Source organism: Rhamphochromis longiceps, linkage group LG22, assembly GCF_057381845.1.
Source record: "Rhamphochromis longiceps isolate RC_006_pf linkage group LG22, R_longiceps_female_GT1.1, whole genome shotgun sequence".
NCBI classification, from domain to species: domain Eukaryota; kingdom Metazoa; phylum Chordata; class Actinopteri; order Cichliformes; family Cichlidae; genus Rhamphochromis; species Rhamphochromis longiceps.
In genome coordinates, this window is record NC_140577.1 from 5,862,799 (window position 1) to 5,884,546 (window position 21,748).

The following is a 21,748-nucleotide window of genomic DNA, read 5'->3' on the forward strand; positions in this document are numbered from 1 at the left end:
CAAGGTTTGTTTTGTGTTTTTGTTCTCGTGTCGGTGCACTGGGCATTGAGAAAAACTTTTGTTTTTTTGTTTGCTTTATGCAGGCTTGGAGTTCAATTGGTTTTTTTTTGTTTGTTTTTTTTTTTTTCTTTTTTTGTAGTAGCAGATCGCCTCACAGGTGAAACGATGATATTTTGGGGTAAAAGCTCTTTTCAGAGTTAATAAAATGCCTGGAATGTTACCTTTGCTGCGATCTATTAGACCTCATTTATGCAGAGGAATGTTTCGTCATTCACTATGAATTTGTTCATTTTTTTTTTCATTTTTGATATTAAAATAAATACTTTTGTCATAAAAGACTCTGCTTCTGATTTTTACTTGTAGAATTAAAATATTTTAATGTCAGTTTTTCAAAAGCTGCAGATTGGTTTTTATGTCTTTCTTTCAGGTACTTTATCAGCTGGTTTATGTCATGGCGTTAGCTCAAACCCACAGATGTTGCTTCATGTTGTTTGCCCCTTGAATAATTTACAAAAATCAGAATGTTCCATTTAGTCTTTAACAGCTTCACTTAATTATGAAAGCAGTGCAAATAATTGTTCTGTATAATGTTTCAGAGGAGTGGTGTAATATTCAATGTAAGAAACAAATTATTAAATTATTATTAAATTATTAACGTAAAGCAGCAGAAAAAACATGAAAAGAAAGATCGAGAGACAAACGTCTTCTCCTGGACAGGTGAGCTGCTTCATTTTTCCCATGATGCCTATTGTTACACCCTACTTAAAAGCAAGGTTGTATCTGGGGTGGGGTGTGACACAAAGTGAAAAGAAAACTATTAACTGCCACAAAGTTAACGTGGCAGTTAAAACTATTTCACAACCAAACGACCCAATGAGGCCCAAAATCCACTGTGGTTCACAATTATCTCTGTAAAGGCACACCTTTTTTGCCCGAACCACTGTAGCACATCCCAGAGAAAAGCAAAGGAAAAGGGGGCGTGGCATTTTGAGGCGGCAGTCTTGATGCAGTGCTGACGAGCTGCACCGCATCTCAGCTGCAGCTTGTGAGGCAGACCTGGAACACAGGAGGAGGAGAAAGAGCTCTCTCACACGGGGAGACCCCCGGTCAGCGACCAAAACACCTATCAACAAACTTATCTTTGCTGTATGTGGCTAATAGCTTAGCATTCTGCTAACTATGATCACTAGAGTCTCGAGCTTCACTTGTACAGAGACGCCAATAATAAAGTTTTTCCTCAGCTGGTTTTTCACCATGTGGGGAAAATCGATTTAAAACATGAACATGTTGGTGGTGCGCAGAGAACTTCTGTTTCAGATGGAGTTTTGTCCTCACCATCACTGTGAGGAAAAATTATATCTCAGGATGTGAAAAAATAACACAATTTAGTTTCATCTTTAGGAGAAAAGTGAGGGAGCCGGACCCTAGATAAAGTGTCTCAGGTACATGGATGCAACGAGTCAGTCATACGAGGTAGTGGTGTAGCTGGTGGACGGTTTTGTGTCTATGTTAAAATGAGACCAAACCTACACCCCGTTTAGCTCCTGGTTGATTCGGAGCTTCATCAGTCTGCGGAGCAGCTGATGTTCTTTCCTGTGATAAATGACTTTCTCACGTGAGTCGTCATGTGCTTTTTCACATGTGTGACGTTATAAAATCTTTCCCCACACAGCGAGGAGCTGAAGGCTTTCTCTTCAGCGTGACTCTTCAGATGCTGTTTGAGACTCCGGCTGTGAGTAAATCTTCTCCCACACTTGGAGCAGCTAAAAGCTTTTTGTCCCGTGTGGATGAACATGTGAGAATTGAGGTCGGCGTTGCGGCCGAATGCTTTGCTGCACCTGGAGCAGCTGTAGGGTTTTTCTCCCGTGTGGATGCACAGGTGTTGTTTCAGATTCCCGCTGTGTGTGAACGTTTTACTGCAGAACTTGCAGCTGAATGGTTTCTCCCCCGTGTGAGTCCTCCGGTGGTTTATTAGCGTTGTCTTGTCTTTAAAGCTTCGTCCACACTCAGAGCAGCTGAACGGTTTCTTTTCCGTGTGAATCCCCATGTGTCTCTGCAGGTTTCCACTGTCCACAAATCTTTTTCCACACTGAGAGCAGCTGACAGGTTTCTCTCCTGTGTGGGTTCTCAGGTGTCTGCTCAGATTTCTGCTGTGACCAAATTTTCTCCCACAGACAGAGCAGCTGAATGGTTTCTCATCAGCATCACCTGATGCCCGAGGCGCTGCAGGTTCACGGCTCTGCTCACACTCATCAGAATCACTGACGTCTGTGTCTGAAGAGCCTGAAGTTTTCCCGTCAGGCTGTAGATCTGGATCAGGCTCTGGTCCTCCCACAGAGTCACTGACCTCCTCAGTCCGTCTGTGATAAAGCTGTAAGGATTCAGGTTTCTCTTCACCCTCCTCACTCTTCACAGGGGCAGGGCTGGAAGTGAGCTGGGCGATGACAACCTCCTCCTGTTCGTCTTTAATGTCTGGGTCCTCCCGGTCCACACTGGAGCTCCACTCCTGCTCCTCTTTTTCACCAATGACCACTTTTTGGACACCCAGAGGTAAACCTGAAACACAAACATTAATATTGAGTTCATTTTGTCCTGAAACCAGAAAATTTTCACAAAGTGACAGTTACTTTTTGTGGATAATGAACATATTTTTACATGACCATGACAATTAATATGACTTTTAGGGGTATATATATATAGCTCGTATTTATTCAGGACTTGTTTTCAGTTGATCAGCTTTTCTCCTGTCTCCTCACCTGCTCTGTGCGCTGGTGGGAGGAGCTAAGTGGAGGTGACATACCATCAGAGAGAAGCTAGCGTCATGCTAGTGTTAGCTTATCATCAGCAGCGAATCTGTTTCCAGCAGCAGCAATAAAACTCACCTTCTTTTCTCGGTTCCAGTTCCATCTTTAAATCAATTTCCGGTGGTTCACAGTGTCGGGCCACCTATATGTGTACTTTTAAGGAAAAAACGACACAGTAGGAGTAGGTATTGATTTATAAATACTACTGTGTTTATAAACTAAGCTGTAGTGTTTGCACAAACCAAACACTAAATAAGAACTCATCACTGTGCAATAGACATTTAGCGGAACCTAGCTAGTTCTATCTAACTGTCTGTGTGTCTCTAACTTGGCAGCCTGTTCTCTTTGTCTTGATAATACTTTCTTTAACGATTGAAGACATTTTGGGGTCAACGTAAAAGAAAGGCAGATGTGAAATGTAAAATTGAGGTCAGAGGATAAATGTGACAAGGCATAGTTTCTGAGTTATAAGGATTTTTGTCAGTTGTTTGTCAGTCCTTTAAGAGTCTCTAAAAAAGCCGATGTTTCAAGACTTCCCCCGTGTCTTTAGACATGTTTTAGGTTTCATATCTTTCAATATCAAAACCAATCCTACACATTGTGTCTTTTACAACAGGATAGCAGGGTGTTCACCCTGCAGTGTTTAGTCATAAAGTACATTTTTGTTATGTCCTGTCCAGCTTTTGAAGGACATATTTTGCTCATCATTAGGAAAGATTAATTTATATTTTCTGAGCTATTAACTGGAATTACAGGTTCTAGAACAAAGTTGTAGTTTATTTTGTGAATACAGCAAAGCAAAAATGTGCTCAGTGTCACTCTTCAAAACACCAGGAGGAAATATTTAACAAATTAACCAAGTCAAAAAAGTAAGCTCTGTGCAGTTTGGAAAGGCCCAGAGCCAAAACATTTGTCACTAACTGAGAGAATCATCACACAGATGCTACAGGCAGGACCTTTCAAAATAAAGCTCCAAGTGGCAGCACTACCAGGTAATCCAAACTCAAAGAGATTCTAAGAGTCAGAACAGGTTCATTAAACATTGAAAGAGATTAAATAATTTTAATTATTTTCTATTAAATAAAGAATCAAAAAACCTGATAGTCTGTCATCATCAGTCCACCTGACAGGTGTCTGACTGCAGTTCCTGACCCAAGCGCCCATAAATAACAAGTAAGGAGAGAGAATGTGCTGGTTTCTCAGTGACAAACTACATTTTTTCAGTAAAATAAATGAATAAAAGCCTCCACCAGGACCTTTGAGCGTGACGAAATATTTTATGGAAGAAAAGAATCTACACCAGGAGACCCCAGAGGAGCGGACACTGAGGAGTACACGCCCTTCACCTTCAGGGACTAGCTGCTACTGGCAACTGTTGTCCAGATTCAGTGATTCACCTGCTTATTACTAGGGGTGGGTTTTTATAATCAATTTATCAATTAAAATCGATTCTGGCTTGGATAACGTGAAATCGATTCATTAAAATCCTGAATCGATTTTTTAATATAAATTTATTTTGCCCGAAATGCCAGAATCTCAGGTGAAACCTCACAAAATTTCAACAACCACCAAACAGCTAAGACAGTAAATGAGAGCAGAAACACGGATTCTGCACAAAGATGTAAACACACAGCGCGGAATCGTGGATCGAATCGATTCGGGACCTTGTGAATCGGAAACGAATCGATTCTAGAAATGAGTGACGATACCCAGCCCTAGTTATTACTCAGTTATTTGATTACAGGTGCTTCATACGGTCTTGTTAATGTTTTATTTGTTTACATGTTTAGATGTGTGTACGAAGCTGTTTGCATGACCTTTGGCCTCTGAGAAAAACATCTTTACAAAAACCGAGTAGCCGTTTGTATTCTTTTTTATTTTTTAATTTAATGCATGTTGATCATTTATTTATTTATTTATTTATTTTTACAAAAAAACCTCGTCGTATTTAGTCAAGGGTTTGGTTTTTGGCGATCAGCTTTTCTCCTGTCTCCTCACCTGCTCTGCGCGCTGGTGGGAGGAGCTAAGTGGAGGTGACATACCATCAGAGAGGACCTAGCGCGATGCTAGCGTTAGCTTATCAGCATCAGTGACTCCGTTTCCAGTAACGGGGAGTAAACTCACCTTCGTTTCTCGGCTCCAGTTCCGTCTTTAAGTCAACGTCCGGTGGTTGACAGTGTCGGTCCAGCTCAGCTCTGTCCACAGAACCGGACTTTGGAGGACTTTCTGGATCCATCTGCTAACCGAGCGCATAATCAAGTCCACTAAAATAAGCGCTGCCACTTCCGGGAAACATTTCAAAATGAAATGATAACAAGCAGACAGATTTACTTCCGATATGCTCCATCAAAATAATTTTTTTTATTTTGGAGTCAATCCCTTAGGTAAATTACTTTTACCTAAATGCAAAAGTCATATTTGCTCCACTCTAGTATCTACAGTCCTGTCCTATTACACTGCAGTGCTCCACTACCTGGTTTAGACACTCAGGTAGGTAAATTAGAGTCCCTAAATGTTCCTCTGACACAATGAGATAGAGAGTCACACATTTCACCACTCTACCACACACAGAAACCATAATTCAAGTGAAAAATAATATGATTTTTGCAAATGTAATGAAACTTTTTTTGCGTTTGTTAGTGTCCAAGAATAATTCAGAGTGAATAATCAGAGATTTCAATCTAATCCACCCATTTTAGGGCGAAGTCTTTAGTTATCAAACATGAGGCAAAGGCTCGGGCGTTAAAGGAATTAAAGAACAAAGCATCTGTGACAAAGCAGATAAGATGAAAACCATCGAAACATTATTTATTAATTAATATTATTTCAGTGTTTTCATCACATAGAGGCAGCTCACCAATTCATTCAGCCCTTAAAGTAGCATTATTCAGTACACATACTAGAAAATCACATTGCTACTACACAGACCTGCACACAATGCAAACTGGTAATAGAGTTGTTTTGAATGGATCGTTAATATAACACCACTTGACAGCCCCACATGCGTGGCACTGTGTAAAAACTGATAAAAGCAGAGCCATTGTGGTAATGACACAATGAGAAAGTAAAAATTATGTGGGATGTTGTGAAATTGTGATGTGCTCATCATTAAGAAAGATTAATTTATATTTGCTGAGCTTTTAACTGGAATTACAGGTTCTGATCAAATCTAGTTAATGTTTACAAAGTGCTACATCAATCAACTATTCTTAAAATATTTAACCCACATAAAGTGAGTTAAAGAAGAAGCAACGATACTCGTGACTGCAGGATTGAGTGGTTTAACACAACAAGATAGAGAAGAGGAAAACTTTCCTGTGCACCAAAACAACACTGATCTCAGTCGATGATGTTCCAGATGTCTGAGGGTAAGGGGAGAGAGACTGCAGCATTACAAAAGCATCCTGTGAAAGTCTAGAACAAAGTTGTAGTTTATTTTGTGAATACAGCAAAGCAAAAACATGCCCAGTGTCACTCTTCAAAACACCAGGAGGAAATATTTAACAAATTAACCAAGTCAAAAAAAGCAAGCTCTGCAGTTTGGAAAGGCCCAGAGCCAAAACATTTGTCACTAACTGAGAGAATCATCACACAGATGCTACAGGCAGGACCTTTCAAAATAAAGCTCCAAGTGGCAGCACTACCAGGTAATCCAAACTCAAAGAGATTCTAAGAGTCAGAACGGGTTCATTAAACATCGAAAGAGATTAAATAATTTAAATTATTTTCTATTAAATAAAGAATCAAAAAACCTGATAGTCTGTCATCATCAGTCCACCTGACAGGTGTCTGACTGCAGTTCCTGACCCAAGTGCCCATAAATAACAAGTAAGGAGAGAGAATGTGCTGGTTTCTCAGTGAAAAACTACATTTTTTCAGTAAAATAAATGAATAAAAGCCTCCACCAGGACCTTTGAGCGTGACGAAATATTTTATGGAAGAAAAGAATCTACACCAGGAGACCCCAGAGGAGCGGACACTGAGGAGTACACGCCCTTCACCTTCAGCTACAGGGACTAGCTGCTACTGGCAACTGTTGTCCGGATTCAGTGATTCACCTGCTTATTACTAGGGGTGGGTTTTTATAATCAATTTATCAATTAAAATTGATTCTGGCTTGGATAACGTGAAATCGATTCATTAAAATCCTGAATCGATTTTTTAATATAAATTTATTTTGCCCGAAATGCCAGAATCTCACGTGAAACCTCACAAAATTTCAACAACCACCAAACAGCTAAGACAGTAAATGAGAGCAGAAACACGGATTCTGCACAAAGACGTAAACACACAGCGCGGAATCGTGGATCAGATCGATTCTTTCCACGTAGCACTCTATTCTTATTCTCATGTATATATCTCATGTATATCTCATGCACATATCTTTCTACGTAGCACTTTTAATTCTTATTCCTACTTTTATTTTTTCATGTCTATTTAAGTGCTATTTATGACACTATGTTTGCACTGAAGCACCGCAGCAATTTCCTAATGTTGTAAACCTGCTCAACATTTGGCAATAAACCCCTTTCTGATTCTGATTCTGGACCTTGTGAATCGGAAACGAATCGATTCTAGAAATGAGTGACGATACCCAGCCCTAGTTATTACTCAGTTATTTGATTACAGGTGCTTCATACGGTCTTGTTAATGTTTTATTTGTTTACATGTTTAGATGCTGTTTGCATGACCTTTGGCCTCTGAGAAAAACATCTTTACAAAAACCGAGTCGCCGTTTGTATTCTTTTTTATTTTTTAATTTAATGCATGTTGATCATTTATTTATTTATTTTTACAAAAAAAACCTCGTCGTATTTAGTCAAGGGTTTTGTTTTTGGCGATCAGCTTTTCTCCTGTCTCCTCACCTGCTCTGCGCGCTGGTGGGAGGAGCTAAGTGGAGGTGACATACCATCAGAGAGGACCTAGCGCGATGCTAGCGTTAGCTTATCAGCATCAGTGACTCCGTTTCCAGTAACGGGGAGTAAACTCACCTTCGTTTCTCGGCTCCAGTTCCGTCTTTAAGTCAACGTCCGGTGGATGACAGTGTCGGTCCAGCTCAGCTCTGTCCACAGAACCGGACTTTGGAGGACTTTCTGGATCCATCTGCTAACCGAGCGCATAATCAAGTCCACTAAAATAAGCGCTGCCACTTCCGGGAAACATTTCAAAATGAAATGATAACAAGCAGACAGATTTACTTCCGATATGCTCCATCAAAATAATTTTTTTTATTTTGGAGTCAATCCCTTAGGTAAATTACTTTTACCTAAATGCAAAAGTCATATTTGCTCCACTCTAGTATCTACAGTCCTGTCCTATTACACTGCAGTGCTCCACTACCTGGTTTAGACACTCAGGTAGGTAAATTAGAGTCCCTAAATGTTCCTCTGACACAATGAGATAGAGAGTCACACATTTCACCACTCTACCACACACAGAAACCATAATTCAAGTGAAAAATAATATGATTTTTGCAAATGTAATGAAACTTTTTTTGCGTTTGTTAGTGTCCAAGAATAATTCAGAGTGAATAATCAGAGATTTCAATCTAATCCACCCATTTTAGGGCGAAGTCTTTAGTTATCAAACATGAGGCAAAGGCTCGGGCGTTAAAGGAATTAAAGAACAAAGCATCTGTGACAAAGCAGATAAGATGAAAACCATCGAAACATTATTTATTAATTAATATTATTTCAGTGTTTTCATCACATAGAGGCAGCTCACCAATTCATTCAGCCCTTAAAGTAGCATTATTCAGTACACATACTAGAAAATCACATTGCTACTACACAGACCTGCACACAATGCAAACTGGTAATAGAGTTGTTTTGAATGGATCGTTAATATAACACCACTTGACAGCCCCACATGCGTGGCACTGTGTAAAAACTGATAAAAGCAGAGCCATTGTGGTAATGACACAATGAGAAAGTAAAAATTATGTGGGATGTTGTGAAATTGTGATGTGCTCATCATTAAGAAAGATTAATTTATATTTGCTGAGCTTTTAACTGGAATTACAGGTTCTGATCAAATCTAGTTAATGTTTACAAAGTGCTACATCAATCAACTATTCTTAAAATATTTAACCCACATAAAGTGAGTTAAAGAAGAAGCAACATTACTCGTGACTGCAGGATTGAGTGGTTTAACACAACAAGATAGAGAAGAGGAAAACTTTCCTGTGCACCAAAACAACACTGATCTCAGTCGATGATGTTCCAGATGTCTGAGGGTAAGGGGAGAGAGACTGCAGCATTACAAAAGCATCCTGTGAAAGTCTAGAACAAAGTTGTAGTTTATTTTGTGAATACAGCAAAGCAAAAACATGCCCAGTGTCACTCTTCAAAACACCAGGAGGAAATATTTAACAAATTAACCAAGTCAAAAAAAGTAAGCTCTGTGCAGTTTGGAAAGGCCCAGAGCCAAAACATTTGTCACTAACTGAGAGAATCATCACACAGATGCTACAGGCAGGACCTTTCAAAATAAAGCTCCAAGTGGCAGCACTACCAGTTAATCCAAACTCAAAGAGATTCTAAGAGTCAGAACAGGTTCATTAAACATCGAAAGAGATTAAATAATTTAAAATATTGTCTATTAAAAACAGGATCAGAAGACTTCCTGATAGTCTGTCATCATCAGTCCACCTGACAGGTGTCTGACTGCAGTTCCTGACCCAACGCCCATAAATGACGAGTTATTTATAATATTTTGTAGTAAAAAATAAATAAATAATTACCTTAAGATTGAAATCAGGTGTGTCCGGCTGTTTTTCTTCGAATGATCCTGAAATAAAAATAAGCCAAAGTTAGAAACATTGATGTTGATGAAGTAGTTATAGGCAGAGGCGGAGCCAGACATTTGAAACACCCGGGGCTTAGCCCTGAAGGGTAGTATGCATGTGGATTTTTTTTTCTTTTTTCTTTTTTTTTGGGGAGGGGGGGGGGGGTGTAGAAATGACTGAAAGATCAATTGGCTCTGTTTTGAGTTTTGTTCAAAAAAGAATGACTTCATATAGGGAAAAAAAGATATCACATATACAGGACACCTTAAACTAGTTTTTTAATTAAGCAGCAAGGCAGAACAAGGTCAGGGCTGCATCAAGACACGAGGACTAAACCCCAATTCAACCAGACCCAGAACTGATCCGGAATTAAAACAGGACTACAAGAGTTCAAAATCAGGACTACTTAGGATTTAACCAAGACAGAACCAGAATCAGAACTAGATGATAGTAGCACTAAAAATCATCATAGACCTGCACTACACTTATTTTTTAATTCTACCAAAGTCCACTATGTAGATTCACAAAAGTTTATATAATTATTTAGCCTTGTTGTGCAAACAAGCCTGCATAACTTAATAAATATAGAATTTGAAAAATAACAAACCTAAAAAGAAACACTAGGTACGAGATACATGAGTACCTATGATACGGTGATACTTTTGGTAAACAACCATTTGACTAACATGTGTGTCTCACCTGCTCTTGTTCATCTCTGTTCTGTCCTCATTCTCCTCTCTCTCCCTCTCTGTTCCTCTCTCTCCCTCTTTGTGCTGACAATCATCAAATATACAGTTGAAACCAGATATTTATGTATTCTTCAGATAAAAACACAAACACTTTTATAATTGTAACATCAAATCAGACTAAATGTTTATTTTTTTAGATTGATAAATATAAAAAACATATTTGTTAACTTTAAGAGTAAAGAGAGAAACTGTCTGTGTTTTTTAATTGCAAATGGCACCAAATTGTATTCAAACTGAGCCACACTTATGGAGCTCCACAATTCTTTTCCTGGTGTTTTGGTTGACATCTCTGGATTTTCCCATGTCAAAGAAACAGGCTCTGTGTTTTGCCTTATATGCATCCACAGCTGTGCCACCAGTTTACTCACATGGACTCTACTAACCTATCAGAAGCTTCTTCAGCTCAGAATCGAATCATCTGGTTTTCTTATTAATTAACAAACTTAGTGTATATGTGCTCCTAAATTTGATGAAAGTGATAAAAAATAGAAGCTCTGTCTCTCTTTATTCTGACATTTAACTAATTCAAAAGATATTTCAATATTTATCTAAAACAAAAGTTTAATCTAAATTGATGTTGTACAGAAAAAATGTTTTATGTTTTCTCCCTAAAGTGTATGTAAATATCTGGTTACAAATGTGAATATCCTGCTGTGTACTGAAATCCCTCTTGTTTTGCATAGAAATATACTGAACAACATACAAAGCATAATATATAAAATAACATTTACCTGAGTTTTTTCTTTGAAAGAAGCCTCTAATGTCCATTCTTATATTTCAGTACATAACTGAAACCGATTTAGTCGGGGAGGGTAAGAACTGAAAATATGAAATAAACACACGTAAGATAAGACTCTATTAAAAAAAAAAAAAGCATTTGTTCGGCTTTTCATTTCGCCATTTGTTGATTCACTTGAAGAGCAAGTAACGTAATATTGGTCAAGTGATCAGTTTGATATCAATCTTTCGTGATTCACCGTCATTTGTACGGTATGAATGGTTTGCTTTGGTACCTGGTCAAACTTAAGCTCTCCTTAGTATGGCTGGCTCCGTTACTCCAACAGCGCACTCACAGGCACAAGAGTAGTGATGGGTCGTTCGCGAACGAAATGGCTCTTAGAGCCGGCTCTTTGACGTGAACGACGCGAGCCGGCTCCTTATCGCGAGCCGTCACGTGGGTTTTTTTTTTTCTTTCTCTCAGCCTCTCTCTCGCACTTTTTTTCCGCTTCACTCTGCACGCGAGCCTTGTGCTTTACGCTGGGCAGAGGGGGGAGGGGCGGTAGTTACACTCAGTAGCACAGGAACAGAGCCAGAGAGAGAGAAAGAGAGGCAGGGACAACAACATTAGAAAGGTATAGTAATCATCCACAACTATTTTCGGTTGCAGATGATAAAGGATTGAGAAAGTTTATTCATGCAGGTCCATATGACAGAGAATATGCATGTTCTTTTAGTTTTCATATTATAATTTATATTTAATTGTGTTGTGGTTTGCAGTGTTTTGTGTTCTTTTCACTTTAAATTTGTGAAAGGAAAAAGCTGAAAATTTAAATAGTTAAAACTTGAAATGTGAATAGTTGATTTTTGTATTAGATGATTTATTTATTACATTTTATGTGGAGTGAATAAATAAAAGTATATTTACGGTGGCCCCTAGAGACAAAGCACATACAAACTTCAAATCACGTACGAACTCTGAAGCATGTACAAACTCCAAAACACGTAAAAACACGTACAAACTCCAAAACACGTAAAAACTCCAAAACACGTAAAAACACGTACAAACTCCGAAGCACGTAAAAACTCAGAAGCATATAAAAGCTCAGAAGCACATAAAAACTCAGAAGCACATAAAAACTCAAAACACGTACAAAAGACAACAGAAGTGCTCCAGGATGCTGGGCACAGTGTTGAGCCTTTGTTATCTTGTGGCTACACAAGCCAGCAAGTACCAACGACCGGATTTGGTGTGTGGTAATAACAGGTAAATGAACTTTTTTTTAAATTATTTGAATATATATATGAGTGCCTGTGTATAAATACACAAACAATACACACATGCTTTCAATTGTGTGATTTAAGTGATCTAGTAGCTCTGCTTTGGAAGTTCAGTTCATGCTAGAAATGTGTTTTGGAGTTTATACGTGTTTTGTCTCTAGGGGCCACCGCATATATTTATATATAAACATATATAAATAAAACCACTTGTTTTTACGTTAGTAATTCCTTTTGTGCATAATTTTATATTATTGTTAATAATAAATTAATTAAAGCAACAAAACAACCTGAAGAGCCGGTTCGGAGCCGAAAGAGCCGGCTCTTTTTAGTGAGCCGAACCGAAAGAGCCGGATCTCTAAAAAGAGCCGGAAATCCCATCACTACACAAGAGCACCTGGCTGCAGCCCCGCCCCCTCGCTCAGTTGCTTAGTGCCTGAGCTCGGATCATACCAATATCAGGGGGGATTCACGCACAGTCGTAAATTCCCACTGTGTGCATTATGTGCTTCGAATATTGTGTGTACTTTTTGTTTTATACAGTTGTCAGCCAGGCATCTAACTATGAAAAAATTACACTCCAAAAGACCCCGGGCTTCTGACAAAACAACCCGGGCTTAAGCCCAGTAAGCCACCCCCACGCTCCGCCCCTGCCGGTGACAAACATTTACCTGAACGATCTGACGGCAAGTAAGAGACACTTAAGAAAGATCTGTTTGTTTTTGCTATAAACAGTGGTTTTACATGGTTTTACTTTGATTTAAGGACATTTGGCGACAGTGTCCAAACACCAGTTCTCTACTAAAACTGAATCAGACAGTTTGGGAACACCAAAACAGCAAAGGTGAGTAGTGACCACATTTGAGTCTTAAAGCCTTTATTGACGATTTTACAAGCGCTCTTTAAACGACTGTAACTCGGAGTTTTATATATCCTTTATTAATGCAGTTAGAAAAAAGTCCAGGCGGCTTAAATGATGCTTGGTCAATAAAGGGTTAATTTTATTTAAATAAATTAACTTTAGTCTGACATTTGAAGTGTCTCATATCAAGCTCCAGATGTGGACACCTGTCCATGCAAATCAGGGTCAGCTGATGTTAAATCACACAGTCAAAGATCTTTTGGTAACAGCCAGTTAAATATATTTATTTTTCACAGCAAAAAGCTCCGGTTTGAATGAGAAGGCGGCATTCTTCTTTCACTTTAACCCAAATCTCAGCATTGATTAGAAGGATCTATACACATGTTTTCATTATGTTTTTACTGTGTGGATGATAAATGAACTACTGATGGTGTATACAGATTACTGAATGAGTGAAGAAAAGCTGATGTGAGAAACAGCCTGTGTAGATGTCAATAACTCTGCTCTGTTAAGAAACTCTGATTGCAGACGCCCCTTCTCTGGTGGATCACTATGACGATGGTCTTCAATCTGTCTGCTGGAAGTTTGGCTGTAATAAACCAAAAGAAGCTTGCAGAACTTATTGAACAGATAAGCACAAGTATCAAAGACAGGTAACTAAGCATCCTCTACAGCATGCCTATTCAACTACGAAGTTAGTTGGGCCAGATTTTCAAACCGAGGAATTTATCTGGGCCAGATATTTTTTTTAAGCCAGTAAGCAGCAGATCATGATCAATTTCAAACCCACACAACTGTACTGAAAAACAAGTATTTTTTTTATTCCTTTTCCCCTATAAATCTGGTGGTGACCTCTCACAAATGCACACCAAAAGGTCCATTTAAAAAAAAAGGGAGCTATAACTAAACTATTTTTTGCACATTTGAAATAATAATAATAATAACAAAAAACATTTTGATAATTCCCTTTCAAATTAAAATAAATATTTCGCTGACCACTCACTTTTCCTGCCATGGATGGAGCCCCATCCGTCACAAGTATACAGACACGCTTCATATCCAGACCATTTTCCTCAAAAAGAGCTTAAATCTCCTCAAACATCATTTCGCCAGCTGTGTGTCCCTCTAACGGTAGTAAACCGAGCAATTTCCCATCCAAAAAACGGACATATACGCACAACTGTGCATTATCAGTTCTGTCTGTGATCTCCTGCTATAGACATTACATCAGTTTTCTTCAGGTCATCTAACAGCATTTCAAACTCGTCTGACGCCAGAACTTCAATTCTACGAATATTTGAACTGTCCTACAGGGGTACGTTTTTAATAGCAGATGTCACACTCACTTTTCACCGCATCCACCACGGCCAGCATGCAGTATTTCATTGTTTCAGAATCTGTGAAAGGCCTTTTCTTCTTCGCCAAGAAGCAAACACGAAGGGAAGCTGCTGCAGCTCTCTCTTGGGCTGTACAGGACCCTCACCATGGTAGTACAACTCCTGTTGTAAGATTATTAAACTCGGTAAAATGAATAAGTATTTGTCAGTCCAGGCAGGGTTAAACCGACAGTTTTCATTGTCAATTTTGCGCTTTTGGAGTAAGAAAGACATGCTGTTGTCGCATCATATATTACGATGATTGTTTAATATGTTTACATTACGGTGCATTGTGGGTTAAATATTGCTAGGCTACTAGGAGTGTTGCATTCAAAGTCTACACTACGCTGTAGGAATTTTTTTTTTTTTTTTTTAAATTAATTAATGAATTCATTTTTTGCGTTTTCTCTGTGTTTCTGCCAGGACCACAGGCAGGGCCACTCGCAGGTTGCTTCTGGGCCGCCATTTGAATAGGCTTGCTCTACAGTCTCTGAAACTAAACATTTTTTGTTATTTGTTTTCATATGAATTCTGTTTGATAAGCTCGGCAGAGCTGAGCTATGTAATAAGGTGGTGACATATGGTTACAAGCAGCGTTATTATAGTTAAAACTAAACTAAAAACTAAAACCAAATGTGGAAAAAAAAACTAGTTAAATAAAATAAAATAAAAATAAAAATAAAGAACTTCACTTAAAAAAATATCACTGAAATGATTTTGTGAATTTGGAAAACTAACTAAGATAAAAATCAAAATATGGAGCATTTTAATCATGTCCCTACATCCTCCATACAATAATAACTAAAAACATTAGATCACCATGTTGCATGTAATGATGTGTCTCTGTAACTATTGTTGATCTGATAATGAATTTATCCTCTCTCAGTTCTTATTTCCTGCTGCTCTTTGTCTTTTCACTCTGCTTTCTGTAAATATATAAAGTTCTACATAAATAAAGCTGATATAAGAGAGCAGTGATGTGGAGAGGACTACAGCTCCATTACTATCCAGTCTAGCTTTGTTTCTGAGGAAATGTTCAGTACCTCACCTTTCTGAACTGAATGATATAATTCTATAATTATTATAATGATATATTTATATCTAAACTTTGTATCACTTAATTCTTGTTATATTGTTCTTTATGTAAAGGGGATTCCCCATAATAATGCCATCAATAACAACAGTATACATGTAATAACATACATCTGGTATGTTAGCCATCTTTATGAGCTGTCATTAAGTCCTCTATACACAATTTTAATGTGTATATTTGTGTGTGTCTGTGTTTATTCTTTCTTGTGACAGGTACAACATTGAAGAAATGTATGCAGTGGCCACAAGTGTTCCGAAGGATGAAGACCAAGTTTCTTATGACTTCACAAAGGTGACGCCAAACCAACAGACAGAATTGAATGACGGCATCCTCAGGTCTCCGAGACTTGTGGTAGCCACAAAGAAAAAAGTCTACAATAAAAATGGGGACTGTCTATATACTGAACATGCAGAGTGGCGTGTTCTTCAGAATCTTAATCTTGAAGGTCAGGATGGTGATTTGTTGGTCTTCTTCTCTCATGCCAGTCCATGTGCCGAAAAGTGTGCAGATCCAGATGGAAAATACAGGATCACTGATCAGCTCAGACGTCTCTTTAATGGATGTGAGTGGGGTGCAAAGGCGTTTGTATTTAACGTTTTATTCAGGCCACCTAGGCAGGACATTAATCCAGACAGGATAAATTTTGCCCTGACAAATATTGGAATAGCCATTGATCACGAAAACTTATTTCGCTGTAACGAAACTAATAATGGCGATTTCCATTGCATCAAATGCTTTAATGGTAGTCAGATAAACCCAAATGCCTACAAAAGGAGCTGGAACAGGAAGCTCCAGGCGGTGCACCGTTGGTCAGATGAACAGTCAAAGTCTACCCAAATCATCAACCACATGGTCCTGGATACGATACACCCCCTCCAGTTTGCATACCGCCCCAATCGATCAGTTGATGACGCAACAGCATTTGCCCTGCACCACAGGGCATTAGCATTAGCCCTGCACCACACTCTGCAACATCTGAAGAGTAGCAGCACGTATGTCAGGATGCTCTTCCTGGACTACAGCTCTGCTTTCAACACCATCCGCCCAGGCAAGCTGATCGAGAAACTGAGTGACGTCAACATCCCAACTCTCACTTGCAACTGGATCCTGGACTTTTTGACAGAGAGACCACAGGTGGTGAGAATTGGAGGACGCGTGTCTGCTGAGCTCACCATCAGCACTGGATCTCCACAGGGCTGCTGCCTCAGCCCTAAACTCTTCACCCTGTACACCCATGACTGTGTCTCCACCCAGGAAAACTCCATCATCATCAAATACGCTAACAACACCACCATCCTGGGGCTCATCAACAGGGGGTACGAGTCTGGGTACAGAACTCTACACTGTTCCAAAAAATATTACAGTTTTTGCCCGTTGCCTGAACACATTTTGCAAAACTTTGCTCATTGTGCCAAAACCCTAAACACAAGTAAACATGACACAACACTGGGAAATATACCATTCACATCTGCACCAAATTGAAACTCTACTCTCAAAACCTAAACTCTGCTATCAAAACCTAACATTCCTTTGTCAAAATGTAACTCTGCTGACAAAGTGACACATACTTGCATCATATGCAAACACTTACAGAGCAGGAGGAACACACTAGTCTACTTTATATAAAACACTGCAGTCTTTGATTTCCATTGTTCATTCAGAAGGCATATTTTCAGGAGACACATTTGCAAACAACCAAAAAAGCAAATAGACCTACTCAATATTGTACATTGCAGTACCATGAATTCAGATAAAGCAAAAAAAACCAAAACAAAAAAACCCCCATAATACAGTAATAGAAAAAACACTATACTGTAAACAAAAAATCATGACAATTGTGCATACGTGGGCTCATGGATCCCGCCGTCTGTTGGGGTCTGGCCACAGGACCTCATCAACATCGCAAGCAATGTCTTCTCCCGCTGGGCACCGGGGAAAATATCCTCTTCCATGTCAAAACCATCCATGGATTGCTGTCACCTGAATGTCGCCGCAGGCCTGTTCCATTGCCTGCAGAAGAGGCATGCAGGCATGTAGTTGGCGGTCATATACACGCCATCTCCAAGCCGAAAAAAATTCCTCTATAGGGTTTAAAAATGGTGAGTAAGGGGGCAAGCATACCACTTCAAGTTGACTTTGGTTGGAGAACCAGGCCTGGACCAGAGCAGCCCGATGGAAACTGACATGATCCCATATCACCACAAACCTGGGCTGATCTGGTCTGTTCTGTACAACTATATCATGGAGAGCATCTAGAAATGTGAGTATGTGTTGGCTATTGTATGGACCTAGTATTGCATGATGGTGCAGAAGCCCTCGAAGGCATATGGCGGCACATAATGTGATGTTTCCCCCGCGCTGCCCTGGGACGTGCACAATTGCCCTTTGGCCAATTACATTACGACCCCGTCATCTTGTTTTGCTCAGGTCGAATCCAGCTTCATCAATGAAAATGTATTCATGAGGCTGTGCAGCTCCATCCATGGCCAAGATTCTCTGAAAAAAAGGGGAACATATCACTGTACTACAGTGCTACACATACAGCACCCTCACCCCATCACACAGGTACCTGTGTAGCTCTCAGAATAGATCCATGTGGTACTGATATGGTACATATTCAGCTGCTACTGGACTTCACCAATACTCTATTGTAAATGTAAGGGACAGTTACACGTACCCGTACATATTCAGCTCGAAGTCCTTTGACCCTGTCACTGTTCCTCTCGAATGGGACTCTGTAGAGCTGCTTCATGGTGATGCTGTGTTTACCCAAGATGCGTCTGATGGTGGTGATGCTCACATGGTCTATGTTGCTGAACACTCGCCTGTCTGCAAGTATTTTCCGTCGTAGCTGGTGGAGACGGATGGCATTGTCTGCCCTCACTAGGTCCACAACAGCAAGTTCCTGCCGTTGTGTGAACAGGCGTTGGCGTCCTCCCCCAGAAGGTCTTCGAGTCATTCTAGAGAAATACAACCACATATTGTCATCGGTTTGCTTATTTTTCTTACAGTACTTTACTGTATGTACTGTATCATCCACTGTACAACACTGTACTTCAATATAAGTAATCATGGTATGTTTCACAGAAACTACCACTTTGGCTGCAAAAGGAGCATTAGCACCCTGCAATACCCTGTACACTTGATATGGTAACTGTAGAACAGTACTATGAAAACCATCTGAGTAGAGTAGAAGGCAGTGAGATGAAGACAGACCTGTTTTCTAGTCGGAATTTTCTTATTACAGATGCCACTGTGAAGCGGCTTAGATGTGGGTGGACTCTCTGCCCAGCTTCCCTCATAGTCAGGCCGTGGTTGATGACATGGTCCACCAAAGTTGCTCTTATATCATCAGAAATATGGGTCCGTGCATGGCCTCTTTGACCTCCTCCTCCTCTTCCTCTTGCTCTCCCTCCATCCATGCTTGCAAAGTTCTTGAATTGGCTAAACTGAGGGCTTTTTGTGGTTGGCTAATTGGTGTTCAGTTTTGCAAGTAAGTGCCTTCAGGTGTATATTTGAGTGGTTGCAATTACCCGATGTGTTTTGTATTTTGGATACATGTGTTTTCCAAATGGCACCCTGAAATTTCATTTTTGAACGAAGTGTCTTATGTATGAAATAGAGTGTAGTATGCAGGACCATGTGTGTTGCATAAAGGAGTAAGTGTGTTGCATAATTGGAACCAGAGTGCAAAGCAGCACTTTTGTTTAAGGTATGGGTACATGTGTTTGAGGTATGGTAACAAAAGCTTCAAGTTGTGTTACTTTAGTCTAAGCATGGGTTTATAGTGTTCAAGCAACGAGCAAAAACTGTAATGTCAAACTATCTTACTGTATATTTTACAGTTTTGTACTATCTTTCTAGGATATCATTAAATTTACATAAGTAGACTGTGATCTTACATGTCAAAGGTAAAATAACGTAACAGCTCTGTAAAACACAATTTACTTGTTTTTTAAATATATTTTTTTGTACATATGCATATTTAGATTGTAAAAATACATCCAGAAATGTATCATAATTTCACGAATATTTGTCTGTTATGTATGCCACAATGTGCTAATTATAAATTTTGAACAAAGAAATGTAGAGTTAGGAATTGCAATTAATATAAATCTCAGGACAGAAATAGGCCTCTGCACCTGGGGTGAGGGTGTGGCCATGAAAACAATGTGACATTCCATTGGATGTTGGGACACATAATAACATGACGCAAAGCATCGGCCAATGAATGTGAAATAACAACAACCAGGTCGCGGGTAGGGCTGCGACCGTAGGAAAAAATCCTAATATGAAGGTATTTTACTGTGCATTTTACAGTAATGTTCTGTTCTTCTAGAATATCATTAAAGTTACGTAGACTTTGACTTCACATTTCAAATGTAAATTAACGTTAAATCACTGTAATGTAATGAAACATAATTTTCATGATTATTAAATGTATCTGTCTGTACATATGCATATTTAGATTGTTAAAATACATTCACAAATGTATCACGGTTTCACAAATATCTGTCCGTTATTTGAAAGATTGAACTGTTGAATTCAAATGTAATGCCATGGAAAAGCATATAACATGATCCCTATAAGCTTGTGTTACATCACATAAGTATTGTTATCATTGCTATTTAGGGCGATCGTGGCTCAAGAGTTGGCAGTTCTCCTTGTGATCAGAAGGTGTCCGGTTCGCGCCCTGGCTCGGACACTCTCCGTCGTTGTGTCCGTGGTCAAGACACTTCACCTACTGGCGATGGCCAGTACAGTAAAGTAGTGCAATTCATCCTGATCGGTGATTGGTCTAGAGTGAAAGGAGAGGCTAATGATTGGTGGAAAATGTGCAATGAAGAAGACTTCTTTTATTCATTCAGTCTGTTGTCTGTTTTTTCTTTATCAGGTGATGTTTCCAGCTCTGGTGCGATATGACAGCCTCGCCTCTGTCAGTCTGTCCCAGGGCATGCAATCCATTATTATTTAAACCAACGGTTAACTGTATATTTCTGTACATTTACGTATTATGATTCATATTGCCACATTCATTGACCTTGTTTATAGGTAATTTCATTGTTTGATCACGTTAAAATGTTCCTAATTTAATGTCTAAAAGCACTTGGAAAAGGCAGAATCATGTAAAATTAGCGCAACAAACTCTATTTTCATTACTGAAAATGACCGTATTTTTATGGGACAGTTATTTTCTGTTATTTTACGGTCGTATTTTGGTGCCCCAGCTGCCGGAATATTACCGTTGTTTTAGGATGTTTTTTAACAGTGTAGTAGACAACGTTCTTGTCTATGGTGAGGAAAACGACCTCATCCTCAACACGGACAAGATCAAGGAATTAATACCGGACTTTAGAATAGACAGAATAGACAGTAGCCAGTAACAGTCTTTTACACATATGTAAACTGCTCAGAAGAACACAGAAATAATTATTCCTTCTTGATGAAAATGCATCACTGCGTTTCTTTGCAGGTCTGAATTAATTTGATGTTTCTTTAAAAAGTGTCTGTCAGACACAGCATTTTATTCAAAGACACAAACACTGCTCTGCTGCTCAGCAGCTTGAAAGTTGACAAGTCATCAGCTGAAGTTGTTGCAGATTTGAGCTACACTGTGTATTTTTTAGCACACGATGGCAGCTCTGCCACAAAATTGTTGTAAAGTAAGAACAACTGAGAGAAGGCTGCAAAAACAACACAAGAGTCAGAGAAGGAGGACAGTGGAAATTTCACTTTGAGCTCTGTTTGCATGTTTTTATTTGATCTGCTTGTACTGGAATAATAGAAACACTCTGAGAGTGCAAACCTCCACCGAGGCCGCTCAGTCTCTGGGCAGTATAGGGAAACATGACAGAGTAGAAGTATGTAATGAATAATAGGTATTGATTTATAAATACTACAGTATATTTTTAAATAACTAGGCAGCTTATTCTTCTTCTCCTGACAATACTTTCTTTCTTTAAAGCTTTAAGACATTTGGGGTCAACATAAAAGAAAGGCAGGTTTGAAATGTAAAATTGAGGTCAGAGGTCAAATGTGACATGATATTTTCTATTTATTGACAACACACAAACTTATAAAA

The 21,748-nt window shown here is 39.1% G+C and overlaps 2 protein-coding genes across 5 annotated transcripts; one reads left to right on the plus strand and one right to left on the minus strand.

The window, feature by feature from the left end:
* Positions 1-450: 450 nt before the first annotated feature.
* LOC146643236 (uncharacterized) lies at positions 451-9,590 on the minus strand. 4 transcript variants are annotated; one of them, XM_085395544.1, is made up of 3 exons: positions 7,796-7,908; positions 4,929-5,043; positions 451-2,556 (listed from the first exon to the last, which is right to left on the minus strand). In XM_085395544.1, the coding sequence occupies exons 2-3, from the start codon at positions 5,038-5,040 to the stop codon at positions 1,565-1,567; spliced, it is 1,104 nt and encodes a 367-aa protein (XP_085251670.1). In that variant the 5' UTR covers positions 5,041-5,043; positions 7,796-7,908; the 3' UTR covers positions 451-1,564. The 4 variants fall into 4 exon arrangements, with proteins under 4 accessions (XP_085251670.1, XP_085251672.1, XP_085251671.1 ...); XM_085395546.1 differs by lacking the exon at positions 7,796-7,908 and adding an exon at positions 2,883-2,957 and having other exon boundaries at positions 4,929-5,064; XM_085395545.1 differs by lacking the exon at positions 4,929-5,043 and having other exon boundaries at positions 7,796-9,590.
* Positions 9,591-13,731: 4,141 nt separating this feature from the next.
* On the plus strand, positions 13,732-20,437 carry LOC146643237 (uncharacterized). The gene is made up of 3 exons (XM_085396971.1): positions 13,732-13,850; positions 15,879-17,039; positions 20,299-20,437. Exons 1-3 carry the CDS (start codon positions 13,750-13,752, stop codon positions 20,435-20,437), a joined length of 1,401 nt encoding a protein of 466 aa, XP_085253097.1. The 5' UTR covers positions 13,732-13,749.
* The last annotated feature ends 1,311 nt before the right edge of the window (positions 20,438-21,748 follow it).

Bases quoted from the DNA above. Each gene is read 5' to 3' on its own strand.
- LOC146643236 (XM_085395545.1), bottom strand. From the start codon at position 7,907: ATGGATCCAGAAAGTCCTCCAAAGTCCGGTTCTGTGGACAGAGCTGAG. The intron at 2,557-7,795 runs GTGAGTTTACTC...TTTGTGTTTCAG, and splicing joins ACTGGAGCCGAGAAACGAAG to GTTTACCTCTGGGTGTCCAA.
- LOC146643237 (XM_085396971.1), top strand. From the start codon at position 13,750: ATGACGATGGTCTTCAATCTGTCTGCTGGAAGTTTGGCTGTAATAAAC. The intron at 13,851-15,878 runs GTAACTAAGCAT...TTCTTGTGACAG, and splicing joins AGCACAAGTATCAAAGACAG to GTACAACATTGAAGAAATGT. The intron at 17,040-20,298 runs GTTGCCTGAACA...ATTGCTATTTAG, and splicing joins AAATATTACAGTTTTTGCCC to GGCGATCGTGGCTCAAGAGT.